General features: G+C 45.8%; 4 protein-coding genes and 1 non-coding gene across 6 annotated transcripts; 2 read left to right on the top strand and 3 right to left on the bottom strand.

Moving 5' to 3' along the window:
• The first annotated feature begins 505 nt into the window (after nucleotides 1–505).
• Nucleotides 506–2,500, top strand: LOC112873962 (nucleoside diphosphate kinase 1). Its single transcript, XM_025937079.1, has 4 exons — nucleotides 506–664; nucleotides 791–839; nucleotides 1,051–1,282; nucleotides 2,185–2,500. The coding sequence occupies exons 1-4, from the start codon at nucleotides 614–616 to the stop codon at nucleotides 2,300–2,302; spliced, it is 450 nt and encodes a 149-aa protein (XP_025792864.1). The 5' UTR covers nucleotides 506–613; the 3' UTR covers nucleotides 2,303–2,500.
• Nucleotides 2,501–3,105: 605 nt separating this feature from the next.
• LOC112873960 (peptide methionine sulfoxide reductase A4, chloroplastic-like) lies at nucleotides 3,106–5,531 on the bottom strand. The gene is made up of 2 exons (XM_025937077.1): nucleotides 4,801–5,531; nucleotides 3,106–3,630 (listed from the first exon to the last, which is right to left on the bottom strand). The coding sequence occupies exons 1-2, from the start codon at nucleotides 5,326–5,328 to the stop codon at nucleotides 3,379–3,381; spliced, it is 780 nt and encodes a 259-aa protein (XP_025792862.1). The 5' UTR covers nucleotides 5,329–5,531; the 3' UTR covers nucleotides 3,106–3,378.
• On the top strand, nucleotides 4,519–4,600 carry TRNAS-GCU. Its single transcript has one exon. It is a non-coding gene; the product is annotated as a tRNA-Ser (tRNA).
• Nucleotides 5,532–6,280: 749 nt separating the features above from the next.
• LOC112873959 (serine/threonine-protein kinase cek1) lies at nucleotides 6,281–12,174 on the bottom strand. 2 transcript variants are annotated; one of them, XM_025937075.1, is made up of 15 exons: nucleotides 11,569–12,174; nucleotides 11,381–11,454; nucleotides 10,050–11,018; nucleotides 9,860–9,926; nucleotides 9,711–9,773; nucleotides 9,549–9,612; nucleotides 9,362–9,455; nucleotides 9,187–9,270; nucleotides 9,004–9,093; nucleotides 8,851–8,878; nucleotides 7,431–7,910; nucleotides 7,273–7,340; nucleotides 7,083–7,192; nucleotides 6,908–6,995; nucleotides 6,281–6,822 (listed from the first exon to the last, which is right to left on the bottom strand). In XM_025937075.1, exons 1-15 carry the CDS (start codon nucleotides 11,966–11,968, stop codon nucleotides 6,526–6,528), a joined length of 2,976 nt encoding a protein of 991 aa, XP_025792860.1. In that variant the 5' UTR covers nucleotides 11,969–12,174; the 3' UTR covers nucleotides 6,281–6,525. The 2 variants fall into 2 exon arrangements, with proteins under 2 accessions (XP_025792860.1, XP_025792861.1); XM_025937076.1 differs by having other exon boundaries at nucleotides 7,273–7,334; nucleotides 11,569–12,170.
• Nucleotides 12,175–12,554: 380 nt separating this feature from the next.
• Nucleotides 12,555–15,322, bottom strand: LOC112875596. Its single transcript, XM_025939492.1, has 7 exons — nucleotides 15,105–15,322; nucleotides 14,620–14,708; nucleotides 14,419–14,494; nucleotides 13,760–13,809; nucleotides 13,377–13,673; nucleotides 13,200–13,238; nucleotides 12,555–12,907 (listed from the first exon to the last, which is right to left on the bottom strand). Exons 1-7 carry the CDS (start codon nucleotides 15,244–15,246, stop codon nucleotides 12,719–12,721), a joined length of 882 nt encoding a protein of 293 aa, XP_025795277.1. The 5' UTR covers nucleotides 15,247–15,322; the 3' UTR covers nucleotides 12,555–12,718.
• Between the last annotated feature and the right edge of the window lie 1,126 nt (nucleotides 15,323–16,448).

Consider the following 16,448-nt stretch of genomic DNA (forward strand, 5'->3'; position numbering starts at 1 on the left):
GTTCCTGGCCCCAGCTGCTAAGACTTGTGCTGTACTGTTTCTTGCAACAAACCCTCATCTGCTCGTCCTAGAATCTGGAATTCAGGATAGAACGAAGCACCATTTTTTTTTTGAGATTGAAGCACCAAAATTAACCTTAAAGATCTCTGCAGGTGGCGGCTTCCATTTGACTTGATTAGTACCCAGCAGGAAGGATGGATCTGAAACTGAACTGAAAGTGTGTGACCACCGTGAAGCAGCAACAGCAGTCCATGAAGGCCCATTACTGCGTCTCGTTTAACCCTCGTTTTGTAGCCCACGAAGGCCCATCAGCCTCAATGGCAGCGACCTTTCCGCACGATCATCATCCCCGGCGAGAGAGAGCCGGCAGCGGGACCGGCGGCCTGCGAATTCGGTGGGTCGGGTTCTGCTGCCGAGAAGCCTGCTCTGGTTGAGCCCACCGAGTTTCGCGAGCCCTAGGGTTAGCACGACCGACGGCGCGGCTCACGTGTCGGTGTTGGGCCCTATATATGAGGAGAGAGCCGTCGCCTAGGGTTTCCTCCCACGGCGCCGACCAAACCAGACCAAACCCCCCAAACCGAGGAAGAGCGAGCACCCTCTTGCCCTCGCCGCAATGGAGCACACCTTCATCATGATCAAGCCCGACGGCGTCCAGAGGGGCCTCGTAAGCACCGCTTTTCTTTGCTCTTTACGTTGATTCGATTCGATTTGGTGTTGTGCGCGTTCTCGGTGCTTCGATTTGGTACTTGCTATGGGATTTATTCTGTTTTTCTTCCATTTTTTTGCTCAGGTTGGTGAGATCATCAGCCGCTTCGAGAAGAAGGGCTTCTACCTCAAGGGTAATCTAGCGTTCATCCTTTGATTGGAGCTTATGTTAGCTTTTGGAATGCCGATAATTTCTTCAAGTGAAATAGTAAATCTTATAATTGAAACCTGTGGCTCTGGACGGAAATCTTACTGTTTGCGCACGAATCAGTTGTCAGTTTGTCACTTCACCTAAATCTGTGCTGTTAGTAATGTTTGCTTATTGATCTGCGATCTGAAATGCAGGCTTGAAGCTCGTGAACGTGGAGAGGTCGTTCGCCGAGAAGCACTACGCTGATCTGTCCGCCAAGCCCTTCTTCCAGGGCCTCGTGGACTACATCATCTCTGGCCCTGTGGTCGCCATGGTCTGGGAGGGCAAGAGCGTTGTCACAACTGGCCGCAAGATCATCGGCGCCACCAACCCCCTGGCTTCTGAGCCCGGCACCATCCGTGGTGACTTTGCTGTCGACATTGGCAGGTCAGTCCTTGGCTCTGGCGACCGTTGTTCATCTCGGTGATGCGATGGTTATGCTTGGTTGCTTATATTGTTGCTCAGTGTTACAAATAGCTGCGAAATCCAATAGGAGCTGCCATGTTATGTAAAAACAATGTTCACTCTCCGAGATCGATCACAGTAATATCCTAAAGTTGTTCTACTTCAGGTAATGCTAAAATGTTTTACTAGATTGAAGCTATTGAATTTGCCAAGAGGTTCAAATTAGATGTTAGGGAATCTATATACAGTACGGAACATGGTGGGCTCCCATTTCATTAGTTCATTTCTAGCTTGGGGCAATGAAATCATCTGACACTGTCTCATGATTGCAACGTGTACTTCAACTGTCTTATAGTTTGCGTAATGACATGTTGCATCCTACTCATTGGTCCGTCTGGTACAGCGCATGTGGAAGGTGTTCACCAGATGCCTGGTTTATATTTGTTCTGAATCTGATGTGGATCCCGCATAAACCTTTAGACATCCGTAGGTTCATGGAATGTACTTTCTTAATCAAATGTGGGGGCTAGTCTAATTGCTAATTGAATCTGATGTCCATTTAACCTGTCTCAGCCATAAATAGTTGTGGGTACTGTATCAGGTTCAGGTTAGTTATCCATGAGGGTGCGCAAATGAAGGTAATATTTTAAGAATGGTAGAATTGCGGACTGTATAGTTCTGTGAACTTCTAGACAGATTACATGTATTTGTCCGTGTTTTATTGACCAGTTACTTTTAGCTAATGTGGTGTGCTGTATTGTACATGTTTGAGTTAGTCCTCAAGACCCAATTTGCAATGTAGTAGTAAGCCTCTTGGATTCTGTTTGTGGTCTCTAATTCATTATGGTGCTGAGTTCTCATAAGACGAATTTCGTGCTATCCAGGAATGTCATTCATGGAAGCGACAGCATTGAGAGCGCTACCAAGGAGATTGCCCTGTGGTTCCCTGAGGGCCTCGCCGACTGGCAGAGCAGCCAGCACCCCTGGATCTATGAGAAGTAAACTGGGCTAGCTTCACTCTGAACCTTGAGAGCCTGGGAAAGCATGGCCCCAGCTGTACTTTAATATTTAGAGTTGGAGGAAATTATTCTCTGTATCTCAGAACCTTACTTTCGTGAACCGGATTTCCTTCCTTGTCCTGCATGCTATGCATGCTTGACGTTTTGCTATAATATTTGATGTCGTGTTGCTTTTATATGAGCTGCTGGCAAGTTATACTTCACTGGGTGTTTTTAGATCCGGAAAATTGTATCATGCAGCAGTCGTATGTTGCTCCTACATAAAAATCTATAGGGAGGTTGGGCAGTGGCTACGGCAGTACCCCATGGAGGGTGGGGGAATGGTTGGGTTTGTTCGCTCTTTTTTTTTCCGTCTTTTGTCAACGCGGAATGGTTGGATTGAAGGTTAGCACACCTAGTGTCTCTCAAAGTTAGGACTTGCTATGTTATGTCTAGCTATTTTGTTCTTATAACCACATCCGAATTTTGTCTTCCCCTAAACATCTTCAACTTTTTGCACCCTCATGGAAAACTGACCTACAGGTTAGTTCTCCATCTCCAGTTAGATCGGCAGAGGAATTTCAGGGTTAGGATTCAAATTTTAATAGTTGGGGAAGGAAAGCGGCATCGCCGTCGGCGTAGATACTGTTGTCCTTTGTTTCGACTCTCACTAACTCTGAGGTGAGGAAGGTCTTTTCTCTTCGCGGAGACATCCGAACTGGCTTCGTGTTGTCAGACAAATTTTGCTGCAATATATTATCACAATCTCTGGTACCATCGTTTCTGCTTTTACAGAATTTGTACAAATTTTTACAAGGATCGGTTTAAGCTTCAATTGCACTAACATAGCATTTATACAAATTTAACAAGGGTGGGTTTCAGCTTAAATAGCACTCACATGGACACTATTATGTTTCCCAAACCTGGTAAGGTCGTCTTTACACGAATCATTGCAAGTACCATGGTACAGCTAATTCTTACAGCCGTTCAATGGTGGCAAAACAAAGATAGGAAAGTAGTAGAAAATCTGGCTCTGATGCATCTTTATTCAGGCAAGATTCGAGGTGGACCATTTTGCTCTCATCCGTAGCAACGGATGGGGTCGTTGCAGCCCTTGGCTGCAGACTGCCTGAACCCGAAGCGGCCTCCCTTCTCGAGGTACTGCTGGTGGTACTCTTCTGCCCTGTAGAACCTCTTGGCAGGGAGGATCTCGGTGACTATCTTCCGGTTCAGAAGCTCCTGCTGCTTCTCCAGGGATTCTCTCGCCGCCTTTTCCTGCTCCGGGGTGTAGTAGTAGATCCCTGACCTATACTGGGTTCCAACGTCATTGCCCTGCATGCAAGTATGCCGTCAGAAACTTATAAACTTATTCTTGCGAGACATGCTCTAAAAAATCACTTGACTTAAGCTAATCCAATTGTCCAGAGACAAGTCCAAATGCTATATTCAAACAATGGTTGGTTGTTCAGAGATTCAAGTGAACACTTGAGAAAACATTATCTGGTGCAGAAGTTGGATGAGCTGAAGTGTTAGTACAGACATCATCTACTTATATACTTAGTCAATGTATTTCTATGTCACCATCAACAAAAACATTTTGGCAAGATAAATCAGAAGTAGAATTGGAGCTCAATCCCAAGGTCAGTCAGTAACGCCATCACACTACTCATTAGCTTAACACAAGAGCTAGTACTGACAGCCAGAGCCAACGGGTTAAGGGGAGGAGGAAGGGAGAAAACGATGGAGACCAAGAAGAAGAAATGGAGATGGAGGAGAGACATGAGCCCCGCCTAATCTTTCTAGCTGCATCCGCCACTGCTGACAGCTAAAATTAAAGGAGTGTAGAAACTCCCACATTAGTTCGTGGTACATCATTTCTTCAGATTCTACAAAGGCTGCTGCCACTTTGCAATCAACCAAGTATATCAGACCTGGACTCAAAAGAGCTAGAGATGCTCACCAATGCCAATCCCACCCACGTACAGGAAGCAGTGTAGGAATAGTTGAATACCCATCCGCTGCAATCAATCATGACAATCTTACTTCTAGAATTCTAGCGCTACACCAGCCATTTTTGGCCGATCAGGATTAGAATTGTGGTTGGCATTTTACACCAAAACCCTACTGTAAAATAAGAACCTGCTGTACTGAGTTTTTGCAACAGACAGTGCCCGTGTTCTTCCAGGAGAAAGATCCACAGCTATCAGAACTATCAGAACCGTCGCTTTGGCCGAGTGGCTAAGACGTGTGCCTGCTAAGTACAAGGGGGATCCACGCGAGAGTTCGAATCTCTCAGGCGACGAATCCATTTTTATTTTTTTTTTCTCATCCAGTTTGCAATATAATCTATCTGTTCTAGACTTCTAGCGCCTTTCCCGAACCAAATTACTCAAATTCTGCGCGCAAAGGGCAGCCTAGTTCAGCAATTCCCCCTAAAATTTCGCAGCTTCGCACCAAAATCCCCTAAATTCGTGGTCCAATCCAGCACCAGAAATAGCTGACCTGGCGATTGGGCGTCGTGGGGTCGTGGCGCGCCCAGAAGACGTCAAGGAGGTCGTCGAACTTGCAGGCGGCGGTGTCGTACTGCACGCGGACGACCTCGTTGTGGTTGGTGGCGCCGGTGCAGACGTCCTCGTAGGTGGGCTCGTGGAGGTTCCCCTGGCTGTAGCCCACCTCCGTGCGCGTGACCCCCGGGACGCGCTGGAACGCGAGCTCCACGCCCCAGAAGCATCCTGCGCCGAACTGCGCGAACTCGTTCCCGGGAGCGGGCTGGTCCTCGTCGGGCCCCTGCGCCAGCGCCGCCGACGCCTCCGACGCGCGCGGGCTGCCGCCCAGCCCGCTCAGGCCCAGCTTCCCCAGCCAGCTCATCGCCGGGGCCGGGCGGGTCTTCCTGCGCGGCGCGAGGAAGTGGACCGAGGCGGCGGCGCGGTGGTGGTGGTGGTCGAGGAGGGGCCCGGGGCCGTGGAGGGCGCCGAGGCGAGAGGCGAGGCGGAGAGGGGAGGAGGCGGGTGAGGTGAGGAGCGGAGGCATCGGGGGCGAGGGCTTTGTCTTCCTTCCCCTTTTGTGGCGGCGTGGCCCAGAAGCTTCGACGGCTCGGCACCCTGCTGGCTGGTTGGTGGTTGGGTTTTTCCACGTCCCAGCTGCTTCCGATTCCTTGCCCGGCGGCCTCGCCTCGAACTGCTTGCCCTGCCTTCGCCTTTGTTCGGCGATAGCCGATAGGCCTGGCCTCTCGGTACTCTGCAGCCTCGCGGCTAGCGCTGCTGGTGTACGTGTTTCAGTATCGATGTTTGGGCCCTCGTCTGAATGTGATGATTTCAGAGAAATTTTGCACCAACAGCACACGATATAGTTCGGTACTTCAGTTTTCATCAGAATGACGAATTCCTAGTGTTTCAAACAGTATCCAAACCAACGTGCTGCTTTATCAAACTATGATATGCTTTCGTCATCCTCGCCTTTTTCTATATATAAAAAAAGTAGTTTGATTCTTAATAATTCAGCCAAAATCTTGCCCCAGTATAGAAATCCTCTGTGTTTGAAAACTTGGAAGTCGCTGAATTCGTTCCGGCCCGCACCGGCGAAGGGCTTGAATTTGAAAACATGTGTTTGGTGGCATTTGCTAGTACCGCGCCGGGGGAGTGGACATGTGGTTTTGTTTGCGCCTAGCATCTCTCGGATAGGGATGAGAGGATTATGTGATGCGGATTGCGAAGGCGTCGCAGCCTTCCGGGACACGTAAGGACGAAAGAGGCAGTGCAATTGCTGCGAGATGGTGTCGTGGAAATTACACGAGCGTAAGATGTTGACAGATGAAAGCGGGATGTTATTAACATATAAGAGCTCAACACTCGTCTGACTGGATCATAGATTTTGTGTGATCAGACAACGCAAAACGTAGAGGCCGTGATGCACATAAATATAAACATATACACACATAAATATAGGCGAAAGTGATGAGCACCTCATGAAGCAAAGCTACGGATTCCAGAGGCCAGTGCACTAACATTTTTTTATAAGGAAAAAATGTACAGTTAAAAACACATACTCGCTGTACACGAGTCCAACTCGAATATTGCAGCACAGCCAGCACGAGAGAGGTTAGTACATCTTCAGTACTGTTTACTTACATCGGGGAACATTTAGGCTATTTTCTTGTCTGTAATTAACTAGCTGGTCCCTAATCAGCTTCCAGGTGTGTTAGTACAGGTCTGTACGGTGGAACGAGCGCTATGATTGTTTTGCTGTGAGCGCTGTGTTCTGGTGTGACGATGAAGATGCAGCATCAGAACCAGCTGACCTCTTAAGCATCTTGAGCTTTCTGAAGCTATCGCGGCATGGAGCAAAGAACTCGTGCTTGAGCGCATCCTCTGAGCTGAGCCTGCACCTGGGGTTGACAGCCAGGCACTTATCCACCAGGTCAAAAAATGATTCAGGTATCGACTTGAGGAACTCTGGCCTGCGTGCGTTGGCTGCACACCACTCCCTCAGATCCACCGAGTGCAACGATTTGATATCAAAGAGATCCTGACCAAAGAGGAGCGTGTTTAGGAATGACATTCAGCAAGCTATTCAAAGAATGTAAGAACTTGAGGCGAGAGAGTTAACATACCGATGGATACGAAGATTCACAGTTGTGCAGTTTCGCTACTTCCCACAGCTCTTCACTACCTTTCAGCTTCGCTATTTCCTTGATGTTTCTTTTATCAAACAAATGCAACATCTTAGCAACATTCGTCAGTGAGGAACTGAGGATAGACAACGCTGTAACATGTAAGTTAACTCACTGTTCAGGATCTCCACCAAAAGGTGTTCTGCCAATTATGAAGTACAGGAGCGTCACCCCAGCTGACCAGACATCAACTTTACAACCCTGGTGGAAAGACCTAAAGAGAACCTATAGGAAAGACATCACTTCAGTATATGAAACTTCAAGGATGAAGTACTCTGCTCTCACAGCAGGAAACATAATCAAACCTCTGGAGCCCGGAATCCTTTAGTTCCAACACATGGACCTTCTCTTCGATGTTTTCCATGTCCTGCAACTACCAATTAGTTAGATCATTCTAATACTAAGGATATTCAAGTGAGTAGCAATACTTATGGTACGATACACAATTACCGGGAAAACCCACCTTTGTTATTTAACATGCCAGAACCAGCAACAACACTACCACCAGAACGCAGGGGCATTGGAGTCAGCCTAAAGAGATTTCGGTCCACACTGCCAAAAGGAGCAGCGACCCTCTTCCTTTGAGAAACAGGAGCAGGCACAGCATTTTTGTTGGGACTTTGCATTGCCTCATGCAAGAAGTTCATTAATTCCTTTCGTCCTTTGTAAGGCATTGGCTGCTTTAACCTATCTAGTGATGTTTTTGTGCTTGTAGGATCCTTCGCAGAGGTTACACCAGATACATCGGCAGCTTGGCTACCATGCTTACTTTTATTGTCGATCTTAGGCGCACTATCCACTGGGTTTCTACTGGATCTTTTCCTCTTCAAAGTAAGAGGCTGCTTTGAATCAGCAGCTGCTTCTTTGGCATGAACTACTGGGGCGAATTTTGATACAGTTTGAGATGCAGTATCCTTCCCACATGAAATTGTCTCAGATTTACCTAAACAATGAAATCAAAATTTCATTTCCATCAGTCAGCCACAGGACAATAGAATAGATATGCAGTAATTTGAAAGTTAAAAATTAAGAAGTACTTTCTAGAGCACCATTAAGCAATATAACTTCCAGTGAAATCAGATAGTGCCAATTAATAATAATGACTACAGCACATATACATTGCTGAAACATTTCAGTAGCTCTTGTTCACAATCAATATGCAAGGAGCAAAAGGTAGCATGCAGCAAAACTTTTCAGCAAACCTATCACTAAGATATCTTATTTGTAGAATGCAGGTCGTCAAGCTAATTAAATTCATCGCCTTATCAGGATCACAAGGATAGTGCTTTTTCGACAAAAATCTGATTTGATCTAATGGATCCAACTCTTGAATTGAACTATTGGATATATTTATTCAAAACTCTCTTATGCCAACACAATAATAAATGTTCCAAATTTATTCTTTTTTCTAGATCGCGTAACAGCATGAAAAATACTACGGATTGTATTCATTACACGGGATCCAAAAACTGGGACAATAGATGTATTCTGACTGAAAACAGTGAGCAAAATTTCACTATCAAACACCATGTAATGAACTGTAGTTCATTAGGGGTAAACATCCAGGGGAGATAGCACGGCGGAGTCAGCTTGGTGGCTTGGAATTAATTTTCCTTCATTGCTTAACTCCCTTGATACACCACCTCCAAAGGAAGTGCCAATTAAATCCTAACAAATCATATCAAATCATATCCCTAATTGATGATATCTCTCTAACTAATCAGGAACACCACCTCCTAAGGAAGTGTCAATTGAATCCTAACAAATCATATCCCTAATTGATCATATCTCTGTAACTACCCAGGAAGGGCTGGCTGGCTGCCAACTTGGCTGCCGCCCCATAACAAACAAGTATAATAATTCAAATTTAGGAAGTGACTTACAGTTTTTCAAGAACTTCTGGTGGAGATCCTGCATGCAAATTCAAGGAAACACATAATAACAGAATTTCAGATTCAGTTTGCATCAAGTAGTACAGGAAACAACCATAAAAGGTACAGTAAGCATCAAGTAGAAAGAGCACTACAATCACTAACATGTGCCAGGTTGAAGTCAATAAGATACCCCTTCATCACTTTGCGACAGAAGAGGAAGTTTCCAGGTTTGACATCTCTATGGACTACCCCCTGGAGAAAGGAATACCCATTGTCAGATATCCACGATTAGCAATCAGCAACAGAAATCAACAGTTGACCAGGGTAGCATGCAGTTATAAAGACCTGTCTATGTAAACTTGCAAGAGCTCTGAACAGACAGTACCCATACCACTGCAACTCAAGCAAACCTATGTCCTTCTTCAAAATCTGGGAGATAAAAGAAATACTTCAGAAAGGATGAATTGATATTGGTACTTGATAGAAAGACAAATAGTTTCAGAGAGTAGATAACACTAACCTCTGGTCTGTCATGCTGAACATGTTCTAGAACAAAGCACTCTAGGTCACCACTTTTCAAAGAGCATTCATATTTAATCACACAGTTTTTGCCTCTGCATGGAAAACCATGGCAATTGCATTAATGTTACTATGGATAACAAGAACAACTCTTACAAGTTTAAGGGAGAGGGCCATGTAATTAATACCCAAAACGCTCCAGCATCTTTAGTTCATTGTTAACATGGTGTGGATGAGCATTTGGGTGAGGACCTGTTATTAGAAACATACAGAGTTAATTTCTTTCTCACAGAAATTTTATGAAAAATGGAGAAATAAATACATGAAGACTGGTTGATTGGTGTTCACACATTTTATAGCAAATATTTGTCGATCTCTTGTTCTCTGAGCCCTATAAACAGTCCCGTAACCTCCTGAGTAAATAATGAACATGACATATTAGTCTACATTCAGAAAAAACCTAAACGACAGTTCCAAAAGAAATGTACAGGATTCTTACCAGACCCTTCCTCCTCTTCTATGACAAAACCCTTGAAGCTAGGAAGTGGTTTTGGCACTACATGGCCCTGAAACAATGGCAGCAGAACAACAGCAAAATAAAACAAAAGGTCAATAAATAATGATGGAAGACATCAATGATGCATTCGAGAGCTAGAGAACATTAAGTTACCACATGTAGACAAACTAACCTTCTGAGCCTTTGTTGCAAAGCAGTCCTTATCTTCTTTGGGCAGTTCATTTTTCTTGTTCTTCACGTTTTTCTTCACAACCATCCGATCCTGACCATTCTTGAGTATATTGGCCTCCGCCTCATTCAAGGGCCGCTCTCCATGATTTAGATATTTGCTTCCTCTATTTTCATCAACATTGTTCAGGTTCCTCGTGTCAATACAGTCATACCTTGTATCTTCTTGCAGCAATGCTTCAGGTTCACTATTTCTGTTCATTTGAGGTGCTATAGATCTAGCTTTGGTGTCCATAGGAGGCTGGAACAAAAGTTGTGTTGTATTATCCTTACATACTTCTGCACATGTAGTAGCACCAAGTGGACTAATTTCCTGATCACAAGTTGGGACACTCTCATGATGCCCAGCATTTTGGCAGTTGTATTGTAGAGCATCTGCTTGATTTGGAATCATATCAAATGCTTCTATACTATCTGCTCGCTTCATATTATAATTGATTGAGCTGCCTGGATTTTTGCAAACAAGATTTGGATATTCATCAGCCCCAATTTTGCTTTCCCCAGCTACAACAGCATGAATAGTCATGAGACGGATAGTCTCATCTTGTAGATCATCATTATCCTCTACTCTACAGTTAAGGAATGAAGCTTGTTCAGATTCATCGATCCTACTACTTCTACCATAAGCTTTTGCATCGATGTTTTTTGATTTCTCAGCATCAAGTGGAGGAAGATTGACAGAACAACAATCTGAAAAATCTTCTGGAACCAGCGCTAAAGCCATGTTCCTCAGAACTGTGCCATCATCACCACTAAGAGACTGGTCAAGTTTGGGTTGAAGACAAAGCTTTGTAATTTTAGCATAATCGGGAACAAGAGTAACCCCAGTTGAGAACCCTAAGGAAGGTTCACCAATAAATGTGCTGAGAGTGGGAAGCCTATCCCGCAACTGTTGCATAACCTCCCAATGTACCTGAGAATAAGATACAACAAAAATGTTTAACAGTTCACTTAAGATATCTCTCATATCATTTTTTTCTCTGTAGATGGACTAAACCACTCAAAATTGTGACGATCTACTGATCAAAATTCGTAAGCACTACGGAACAGATTATTCATGTGTAAGAGCCAAATATCCTAGACATTTTGTGCCCATGACCTATAGAAGGGCATAATATGAAAGGATTTCGAATGCCCAATCAAACTAAATACAAGCAAACAAAAGCAAATAGGTCTTGATGGCAATTTGTTGGGGTTTTGCGTCTTCGATTTCTTTGACTAGGACATGCTGCAATGAAATAACAAGCATACAGCAACTAGGAAGAGACATCATACCTCTCCAGTAGCAGCAGGGGCACAGATTTGTGCAACCAGCTGATTCGATTGATGCTCGCTGTGTTCCATCAAATCTGCACAAAATGGTCCAAATGAATACAAAAACACGGACAGCTCTACTGAACCAGCATACATACAGTAAAAAAATGTAAATAGAAAAATCTGTCTTCTCTTGGAAATTAGACAACCTGCGTCCGGTGCCAGTAGTCGGCGCCTCTTCCCGCTGAGGCAGCTGGCATCCGACACTTTCCGCTTGCGCTCGTACACCTCCCCCCGCCACCTCCTCTCCTCGGGAGGCCTCAACCGCACCCTCTGGGCCGGGACTTCCCACCCCAAGAACCTCAGAAACGTAACGACGGCCGTCTCAGAGATTGTCACCACGCCGCCGCCAGAGATTCGCAGTGGAGACTCGGGGATACGACACGTCCGCTCGACGATGTCCGGTGATACGGAGAGGGACACGGTGGCGGCGGCGGCGGCGAGGTCCGAGGCGGAGGCGGCGCGGCCGAGGCGGACGAGCACCGTGAGGAGGTGCCAAGCCAGCTCCATCTCCACCGGGTGAGCGGCCGCCGCGCCGTAGGAAGCCATCGGGGAGGGCGAGGCGCTCGGATCTGAGCGGCTAGGGCCTGGAAGGCATGGAGTGTGGTGGGGCGGGAGCCGGCGCGGCTAGGCTTCGAGCGGCGTTCTCTCGCGTGCCTATTCTGTTCTAGAAGAGGGAACGGGACTTTTGCGATTTGGTCCTCGGAGCCTTTGAGTTTTGTGGATCGAAGGGCGGCGGGAGGCGGGAAAATTTGTGCGGGAGGGGAGTTTTCGGAGCGGCGGATCTCAGCGCGGTGCAAACACGTGCCTTTTCCCGCCCGGGGTTTCCGCCTAGGCTAGTATAGTAATTGCTACGTCCCATACAGCTAATGTACACACAGCAGCAGCGTAAAGGCTAATCGCGTCGCTTACAGATGGGACCCACTCACCTCCTAACGGTCAAATTATGTGTTGTTGGCCCATGCCACAGCCCTTGCAGACTTTGCAGTTGCAGTCCTCCAGGTATTGCACACAGTCACACAGAGTAGCGTACATACGGATACAGCTATAGAGAACACCGGATGCAGTTTACAAGTTAAGAGCATCGTGCCCTTCGTAGATTCAGACTTCAGAGCCAAGAGTTCTGCATCAGTAGTGAAACAAATGATGCAGATGAACAGCTGATGACCACTGTATTGAACAATCAGAGTTGACCTGCAATTTCTCAAAGAGGATATTTGGACATGGGGTTCTACCCAAATGGTCGGCTACTGAATAAACTACCAAAATTGTGCTAAACTACACAAGCAATTCCTACTGCTATCTTGTTGTTTTCCGACTTCTGCGGCGGCATTCAAAGCAGTCCGAACACGGATAGTAGGCCTTCACTCCATTTTTCCGATCTATTTGTAATTTGGTTGGTGAAACCTTAAGTTCCTCTACAAGTATCTGACGCAGATTTTCATTTTCCTCCCGCAATTCTTCAATAACCCTTTGGTGCTTCAGTACCTGAAAATGTGAGAAATGCATAACAGATTAATAATCAGCAATGGAGGCTTGCATTCCTTTGGAAGACAATCGATTGTAGACCAATCTTTACAGAAATACAGTATGATTAACATAAGCAACCACGAGGTTGTCTACTGTCTTCCTACATGTAAAGAGAATTTTAAATAGGTAAAAGGATTAGAGGCACATCATTTTAAGGTTAAATTGGGACGAATGAATAAAACACATCTAGCACAAAGAAATGGATGGAACTGCCAAGCAAGCATCATAACTATGACCGAACTGAACTCACCAACTGGAGTACATTATCCATTCCTTGTAAATTACCAGGCTGAAATGAATAAAGGAAAAATTGTTCAGGATATGTGGTGCATAACAACTTGAGCAGCCGAAGACATAGCAGAAGCTACAGCTGCACAAACAAATGAACAATATGTATTGTATAGTTTAAGAGTGTTTTAGTGCATACTGCATCTCTGTAGTCCATCTTTGTATCATTCTGGAACAGTGGATTCTGTAGAAAATTGGCAATGACCTTTTCAGTTCGACTCCCAGTTAATGCTTCTGGCTCAGTAGGCTGTAGTACTCTTGACATTTCATAACTTGGAGTGTGCTTCAAATTACTTTCTGCAGTCTTAGCCTCTAGATCCGTGGGCATGCCACTGTGAGTTTGTTGATTGCTAGACAAAGAACGAGCTATAGGATTTGATGTAGACGGCATATCAGGGGTATCCTTCAGCTTTGACATCAATTTAGACATAATTTCCTAGAAAAAACTAATTTGATCAGTGTTAATGCACTGAAAAAGGGAAACAGAGAAAAATTGAGGCAGACTACAGATCATATTTGTACCCCAACAGATGACTGAATTCCATGAAGTACTCGTGGCTTCAGTGCAATTCCTGAAAGTTAAGGGAAACCTATAAGGTTTGCTTCATCTCACAGGGAACGAGGGCACAAGTTGTGGTAAAAACCAGCTGAAAGCACTGCAGCAGTTGAAGAAATGGCCATAGACACAACATATGTAATGCTAGCTAGTATGCAAGAAATGAAAAAACGTTCTCCTTCTCCTCCTTTACCATTATCATGGTATTAAAGTAAAACATTTGGTGATTTGGTGCAAGTTCCCTAAGGATAACAGAAACACGAGTGGGGCATAGAAACTGAACCAAAGTGTCACCATGTAAGAACAATAACATAAGTACTGCATTAGCTTTAAAAAAGAGGAATAGATGAGAAAAATGCTGGCATGTATACACTGTTGTGCTTACTTAACAGGGAAAGAAGTAAAAAAAGTAACTAATAGGGGGCAAGGCATCAGAATCGAACAGCAAGGATAGTTCATACAAGGCTGGATAGGAAACTTACAGATTTAAAATTTTGAAGGGAAAGAAGTAAAAAAAGTAACTCAATTGGAGGCAAGGCATCAGAATCGAACAGCGAGGATAGTTCATATAAGGCTGGATAGGAAATTTACAGAATTAAAATTTTGATATAGCTGCAATACATACCTATTCCAAAACCATGGCCTATACCAACTCCACAGCCAATTCCCGCTTCAATGTTCTTTAACCCGGACGTCCTCAGCTAGAGCACAAACACAGGGCGAAATGGAAATAGCACAATCAGATGAGGACCAAATACATGATGAGATTAACAAAATGGGCGTTTGTGCATTTATGGACATGGAAAAGTGCTAAATATTATCGTACCGCAGAATTGACATGCCTTGTGACACCAGAAAAGGCATCTGTTGCGCCTCTTGTAGCACTCATAACTTGCTGAAGCCCAGGTATCATACCTGATCACCAATGCAGAAGCTAACTTCTAAGACAAGAAGCCAATAGTGAAGTTAATCTATTATTACTCTTCAGGCAATTTGGCAAGATCAGGACTGCATTTGACGTGCAGGTGCCAGAGTTAGCAAGCATGAATCTACCACACATTTATATATTTCCAAACGCAGGTGTTTAATTAAACTCCACGTCAAATAATGCAACTCTGTTCGATTACTTTACACACAGCACGTGTTCGATGAAATGCCATAGTGAGGAGGCAGCCCCGATTTCGTCACTCTTCTGTTCAGCGAAATGCCAAACCGAAAGGACAGCCCACCTGCCTATGACCGATTTGAATCCCCTAAACCCACCTCACTCCTTAGAACGAAACGAGGATAAGGTCCTACAAAATTCATTACCTAGGTAGATGGGTCGGCCGACGCCGATGCCGACGCCACATCCAACGCCGAATCCGGTGAAGACCTGCAGCACCTTTACGCTGAAGGGGTTCTCCATCCGGAACGCGGGCGGCGGAAGCCTCCGCTCCCGGGGGATCGCCATCGACGCCGGGCGACGGACGCCGGCGACAGAAGGGGCGGAGAAAACGGGGGGAACCACGACTTGGAAGCGGACCGTCGCTTGGGCTTAGTCCGGGGCCGGACAGCTTGATCCACAACAGCAACGGGTAGCCCATCTCTTCTGGGGTGGGTGAGAAGGAAGCGGCGAAGACGAAGAAAGAAGCAAGCAAATGCAGCAAGATGGGCTGGCCCATTTAGGCCTGTGGTGTTGGGCTGTTGGCCCTGCAGAAAAGTCTGGCGTATATCGGCGGCAATTGACTGGGAGCAGAAGTATCGCTGAACTTCCACCTGCGGCCCACATGCTGCTCGCCCCCGCACCGCCGCCGACCAACCGCGTGCATGCAAACTTGACGGCTTCACGCGCTCCCCCACTCGGTGCGTGGTCCACCGGCAGTCTTTCCAACTGTCAGCGGCCGGCGGCTTCCGTCGTCTTGCCACGCCGTCCCCTCAACCCATCACCACCGTCGAGCCTCCTTACCACCCTCCGACCTTCTTCTATGCCTGACGGTGACCGATTTTCTACCCTCGGCAGCCCCCTCCCCCTCCCTAAACCTGACGGCTTCTCACGAGAAGGAGGAAGATCAGCAGCATCGGGCCCACCTGCAACGACCAACGCGCGGTTTCTACGACAGATCCACTCGCACCTGCGCGCGTGAACCTTAACACACCATGTTGCTCATATACTTAAATAGGGATTAGTGCTTATCATTCTATCATTCCAGTGACGGAGCAATTCTTGGAGCATCACGAGCATCATCTAGTTCCTCGAGGTGATTATTTCTTACCCGTTTTGTGGTAAAGCGGAAAGGTATGCCAAAATTTATGTCCGAGAGGATTTAGTGCACCCGTAGTTTCATAGTACCATATAATCTGGATGGAAATTATTTAGATCTTGTTTGTTTTTGTCCGGAATAGCCTAGAACAAGGTCTGTTCCACCTGAAATAATTCGGTCTGGTTTGAAATTAGATCCAACCTGGAATCTTCATTTGTTTAGGTCCGGTCCGGAATCGATCCAGACCTCGAGGTTCGAGGAACCCATCTAGATCAGGAATTGAAGCAGCCCAGTACTGAGTGAGAAGCCTAGGATCCATTTGATCCTGGTTAGGATGGAAAACGGGTGTGAATTGTAAGCTGGGCTGCCTAACGAGACCTTAGCGGTCGCTTCATGATCTGGATGGAAGTCA

Source organism: Panicum hallii, chromosome 9 (genome assembly GCF_002211085.1).
Source record: "Panicum hallii strain FIL2 chromosome 9, PHallii_v3.1, whole genome shotgun sequence".
NCBI lineage: Eukaryota > Viridiplantae > Streptophyta > Magnoliopsida > Poales > Poaceae > Panicum > Panicum hallii.